A 6,433-nucleotide genomic window follows, 5' to 3' on the forward strand; every position below is an offset into this window, starting at 1 on the left:
TCTAGAGTCTCGAATCATGACTTCCATATTGCTCACTATCTCTATGGTTATCTGGGAAATTATTTCTGTTTTGAATTTTTCTAGAGCCTGATTGATCTGTTTTGTTACTTCCTGTGCTTTGAGTTCAGGGTGCGCTGGTGGTTCACTATCGGCCTTTTCATCCTCATTTGCCCTACTGTTTGCCATTGGTGAACTGGAAGTCTGTCCTCGTGTCTTTCTTAAGTGTTTTCTCATTTTAATTTTTGTTGTCGGACTGTCCTTGGTTTAATCTCTGGATTATCACCCAAATCTTCCTGATATAGTTGCACCCTAGCTTCTGTGTCTCTAACGACCCACAGACATTCTCATCTTCATAACATCAGAGAAAACAGTTCATCAAATCAACCGCAATGCTTTATCGCAACTGATACAATCAGCAACACATTAAGATCAAGCACAACTTGGACACTGACCACCTGTGGTAGTCACTAGTTTATCACCCTTAAATCATTTGAATTAAATTGAAATCAAGAAGCAGTCCAGAACATGTGTGCAGTGAACAAAATTCAATATAGTGTATTTACCATTTAATGGCTCAGACAGAGTGAGGATGCAAGACCCCTGATCTCAGTTAGCTGATGGCTGAACCCCATGACGCTGACTGACCTCGGGCTGCAAGGCCCAGATTGAGTTCCCCATCCTTCTGAATGGTTGAACTCCGCAACGTTCTATTACAGGTTTCCCACGCCCTTTCTTTAAAGATGTTCAAAGTTGGGAACTCAGAAAAATACCCTTGATGACCACCTCTGTCTTTGCAGAGTGGGTCCAAAGACTGGCACAGTCAGGAGGTCTGAGAGTGCGGGGGGTGGGGATTATGGAGGTTCAGGGGCGCCCACGCGGCTACCTTCCCGGCACTTGAGCGATGGCTGCTGGGTCGGGCACAGTCGTGGTTCTCCTTCCCGGGGTGGATCGGGGCCCAGGCTCCCTCCCGGCGCTTGAGCGATGGCGGCTGGGTCGGGAGCAAGCGTGGCCTATTATCCATTTTTTAAATGGGCTCTGTTTTTACGCTTAAGTGTCCTATTTTAGTATATGTTCAAAATAAATCTTTTTAAATGTACTGTTGGGAAAGTAGTAACAGATAGGCTGATCTAAAAGCCAACTTTAAAAGTTATACCAAATGATCTGGAGCAAGTTACGTAACTTCTGGCCTTACAGGTCATCTGTAAAATAAGAATAACCCCTTCTGTGTCTAATATTCTAGGAATCTAGGACTGTTTTAGAAATTTGATTTTTAAAAGAATCTTTACAGAAGTAACAGACAAGCCAGGTGTTGTGGAAGGAGGCTGAGGCAGGATAATTGCTTTGAGTTTGAGGCCAGCCTGGGCTACAAAGTAAATTCGTAGTGAACTACATAGTAAGACCCTGTGTCAACTGCCCCCCAGAATAACAGACAACAGGAAAATACGGTGATTTCTTAATATGAAAATGAAGTTCTATAACAACTTGTAAAGTAAAATCATACTCTTGTAAAAATCATTGAAATCTTAAAATATCAATGCCCTAAGTTCTGTTATGGAATTCTCTTTTTTTCCACTACCAGGGATGGAACTCAGGACCTTGTGCTTGCAAGGCAGGTGTGGTGCCACTGAGCTCCATCCCCGTCCCTCCGTTACGGAATTCTCATCAGGTTGTTTTTCTTTCAGGAATAGCTGCTCAGCTTGCTAGATGTATTTACTGAACGGCATAACTCTTTTCAGGTCTTGTTGAACTTCTCCGGATGCTGTCCGTAACGTGAACTGTCAGTCTCATTCTTTTAGTGTAAAGGGCTCAGTGTATGCATTGCTACATATATCTGCTTAAAAACATTGTCCTGCGTACTTCAGCATTCGGATCATTTTCAGATTTTCAGATTTCGGATCTTTCAGAAGAGATGACACACACACACACACGTGCACAAGAACTTTTTACCAGAATTTCCTACTTTTTACCAGAATTTCCTACTTTATTAGCCAGATTCAGACACTTATTTCTGCTAAGTCTTTGAAAACTTAAGAGGCAGTAATTTGAAGTATTCAGTTGTGTTTATTTTGATCTAATAAGTATCGTCTGACTTTCATGTCATCTATACCCAAACTGACCTTTCCTGATGGGTTTCTAATAATTTGCAGGCCTAGTTTATTGAAGACAGTGGTTCTCAGCATGGCTTTCTGGGGTTCCTGGCTCTTTAACAAGGTGCCCCCTGCCAGGAACGCCACCCACTTTGGCTAGGGCCCTCAGTCTAGAAACACATTTTCCTTGGACTGTGTGGCTTTTATAGGATGCAGGCACCTGTTTTGGAATAACTTGACCCTACAGGCTGTGTTCTCTTATTAAACTTCACTCTCCTCTGGTCTGGAGTCACTTAGTGTCAGTAAGCGACAGCCTTGTATCAGAATAGCACTGTCTCCAGCCAGTCCCTACCTGCTGTCACTGGGACGCTTTCTCCCGCTACCTGCTTTGTGATATTGAGTTAGTGCCTTCTCGTGCTAGGTTCGGCCTGAGAACGGGCCCTCTTGCACTTGTGTCCTGTGCAGAGCAGGGCCGCCTGGCTCACGCCCCTCCTGCCCTGGTGTGCTGTGGGTGCTGTTCTTGCTCCTTTCTCTGTGTGAGCTGTGGTCCTGGCGCTCTTGCACCTGATGGTGTTGCGTTTCCCTTCTAGCCCCTCGCTAAGGCTGTGCCGTCAGCCAGGCTTTTCTAGCCCACCACTTTGCCAGCAGAATGAAGAAACTCCACACTGGGTGCTTCTCTTTCCAAACTAGGGTGCATTTTCCTGTCTGTTCCGTTGTGGGCTGTAGATAGACTTCTGCTGGCTAACCTCCAAAAATCACCTTTATTGCATTGTTTCTGTTGTTTTATATCAGAAATGTATGCTGTTAGTGACCTCCTTACAATCTGTTTTGGAAATTCAGTTTATTAAGTTAATCAGAACATATTGCTTAGAGTAATACTTGGTTACAGTAGTGCCGTGATTGGATCACAGATTCCAACCCTAGGTACCAAACTAAATGAAAAGGGTGTGTCAAAGCCTTTGTAAGCCTTGTACGTTTCTGGAATGCAGATAGAAAAAAATCTCAATTTAGATTTCAGTCATTCAGGGTTAAAGAATATTTCCAACTATGACACAGGTATAAGACCATTCTTTTTTTCTTTTTTTTTTGGTACCGGGGATTGAACTCGGGACCTTGCACTTGTGAGGCAGGCAGGGAACCACTGAGCTAAATCCCCAGCCCTGACACAGGTATAAATTGAAACATTTTATGGCTGTGCGTGGTGGAGTGCACCTGTAATCCTAGTATTCTGGGAAGCTGTGGCAAGAGGATTGCAAGTTCAAGCACTGCCTTCTTTTAGCAAGACGCTGTCTCAAAGTAAAACATAAAGGGTATTGAATGTAGCTCAGTGTGAAGGCCCTGGGTTCAGTCCCCAGTATCATCAAAAATAAATGAATAAGAGCTGAGCGTGGTGGTGCACACCTGTAATTCCAGCACTTGGGAGGCTGAGGCAGGAGGATCGCTGTGAGTTTGAGACCAGCCTGGGCTACATAGTGAGTTCCAGGTCAGTCTCAACTACATAGTGAGACCCTGTCTCAACAAAACAAAACAAAAAGAATAAAAAAATCATCTTATTTAAAATATGCTTCGAGGGCTAGGAATTTGGCTCAGTGGTTCTGCTGCCTGCCTTTCAAGCAGAAGGGCCTGAGTTCAATCCCTGTTACCACACACACAAAAGACAATGTAAAATATGCTTCAACCTTAAATATGTCCCATGTAGATCAGTCCATGGAATAGTAAAAGGTAAAATTTTAACAAAAAATTAATAGTAGTAATTTTCACTCTAGGGAAGGAAGACTTTTCGTTTTCCCATTGTTGCATACAAATTCTTACCGTTCATCATTTCCCTGCAGTTCTAGAAACTTGATTTGGAATATTCAGTTTTGCTTAATTTGAGCTAACAGATATATTCTGTTCTCCTCAGTCCATACCGAAACTCACCTTTCCTGGTGGTTTACTAATTGGTTGCAGCCCTGGTTTTATGAATGTTCCCAAGATCAAAGGTACCCACACAGCAATGAAAAGTGGAAGTTTGGCAGCAGAATCAGTTTTTAATCAACTAACTAATGAAAATCTCCAGTCAAACACAATAGGTAAGAAGTTCTTACAGAAAATGAAATTGTCAGGTTAGATCTGTTTCATTTGACCTTAAAAGATCTGTTTTACTGGGCGTGTGGTGCACGTCTGTAATCCCAGCACTCTGGAGGCTGAGGCAGGAGGATCTCTGTCATTTGAGACCAGCCTGGGCTACATAGTGAGTTCCAGGTCAGTCTCAACTACATAGTGAGACCCTATCTGAAACCATGCCCCCCCAAAAAATAGACTGGTAGCTGGGCTTGGTGGCACATGCCTGTGATCCTAGCACTCTCAAAGCTGAGGCAGGAGAGTCGTAAGTGTGTGGCCCACCCGGACAACTGACTTAAGGAGATACTGTCTTGATTTTTTTTTTTTTTTACCAGTAGGTTTTTTGTTTTTATTTTTTTGCAGTAACAGGGATCAAACTCAGGACCTTGCACTGGCAAGGCAGGTGTGGTGCCACTGAGCTAAATCCCCAGCCCTTGATTTTTTTTTTAAAAGGGGGTGAGGGAGCTTGGGATGCAGCTCACTGTGAAGGTCCTGGTTTCGATTCCCTAGTATTGCCGCCCCACAAAGAGTAGACGAGAGTCCATTCTGGATTCTCTAGCTCTGCCTTACATCGTGTCCATGAGGTGTACACGCCAAGAGGCCCCACAGACGCCGAGGCATCTTTCGGTGGAGAGCAGAGCGGCTTTGCAGAAGGTAGAACTTGATCTTTAGCAGGCGCGGCAGGCCAGGCACAGGGCCCTTCTGCCTGATGGAGCCGGAAGCCAGCACGTACACCTCAGGAAAGCCCTCAGCGAGACCGAGCGGCTCGGCTCCCCTCAGAGCCAGTGTTCCCCCGCCCTGGCTGTGCCCCTTCCTCTCCTCCATCCCGGCCTCACCGCACTCACCCCCACCTTCCTGTGGGCTCTGCTCAGAACTCCCCACTCTCCCTGGGCCTGTGCTCAGGTGTCTCCCTCAGGTGGCCCTGCCGGACAGCACACACAGCCCTCCCACCCCCCCGCCTTTCACCCTGCGTGCTGTTTCCTGGCACCAGGATGACGAGTCAGGCAGGCACGGATTGTGTCCATCCTGAATGCTGAGTACCTGGAAATTCCATAGCTACTCGGTGAATGTTACTCCCGAGACACGGATAGCGGGTGCCTCTGTGGTTGGAACTGAGTAACTTGGACGCTGGGGATGTAGCCCAGTGGCACAGTAACAGCGTAGCATGGGCAAGTCCCAGCACTACAAAAAAAGTATTCAGCTTGGCTGTACACGCATATGTCCCTGTAGGAGCAGGAGGGGATACAGGGAAACGTAGAAGAGACGGGGGACTCAAGAAGAAGAGAGTAGGCAACGTGGCTTCGTTTGGGTCAAACTTTTTCTAATTTTTCTAAGTACATCGGCATCTTCACCCTGTTATAACCTCACAGTCTGATGTACTGGGGTTAAAATACAGTATTTTTGCAGGGACACATTATCAACTCCTAATAGTAGTAGTTTCAGTGAATTGCATAAACATTTTCACTTTTATAAATGAACCTAGAGTCTCTAAGCTTCCCTTGCAGTTTTACTAAATTTTCAAACTGATTTTTCATGCTACCAGTTATATGTATTCAGAACATACCTATGTGATAGACTGGTTGTAGAGCAGTGGCCTAGCATGCACAAGTCCCTGGGTTTGATCCCTAGCACAGCCAAAAATCAAATGCTTATCAACAAACTGTTTCAGATCATTATCTTTTTGGAAGATCCCAACATTTCCATGTGATGCTTCAGCATAGTCTGATGTGACCACCTGATAGGAAATTGTAAAGATACACTCATCAGTTATTTCAACAGCAAAATATCTCAATACTGTTTTTATGCACCTTGCACAATCTTCCATGTAACATTTCATTTTTTTAAATAAAAGGACTCCATGTAACTGAGTATGAAGACAATTTAAAGAAATCTTGGGTATGGAAGGAGCTGCATTCTGTTAGAAATATAAGACCATCCTGCCACGGAATCCTGGGTGTATATGGAGGGATGATTTACACTGGAATATTCTACTGGATATTCAGAGGAATGGAGCCTTGGACTCTAAAACATAAAGGTAATTCACACATATTTAAGAATGTCCACCGTAGTTTTCAAAGACTAATGAATGGAAAATATTAGTGGGGAAAGTGACCTTGTTCTTTTCAGCTTGGTGTGTGTGTGTGTGTGTGTGTGTGTGTGTGTGTGTGTGTGTGTGTGTGTGTGTGTGTGTGTGTGTGTGTGTGTGTGTGTGTGTGTGTGTGTGTGTGTGTGTGTGCGCGCCG

At 44.6% G+C, this 6,433-nt stretch overlaps 1 protein-coding gene across 1 annotated transcript in view; it reads left to right on the forward strand.

Moving 5' to 3' along the window:
• The window catches only part of Etfdh (electron transfer flavoprotein dehydrogenase), a 34,793-nt gene that overhangs the window by 25,553 nt on the left and 2,807 nt on the right, over window positions 1-6,433 (forward strand). The window contains exons 10-11 of the mRNA XM_010627986.2: window positions 3,991-4,159; window positions 6,043-6,225. Of these exons, the coding sequence (XP_010626288.1) occupies window positions 3,991-4,159; window positions 6,043-6,225 (352 nt within the window). The remainder of the gene's footprint in view (window positions 1-3,990; window positions 4,160-6,042; window positions 6,226-6,433) is intronic.

Source organism: Fukomys damarensis, unplaced genomic scaffold (genome assembly GCF_012274545.1).
Source record: "Fukomys damarensis isolate Sample0158 unplaced genomic scaffold, DMR_v1.0_HiC HiC_scaffold_38, whole genome shotgun sequence".
NCBI classification, from domain to species: Eukaryota; Metazoa; Chordata; class Mammalia; order Rodentia; family Bathyergidae; genus Fukomys; species Fukomys damarensis.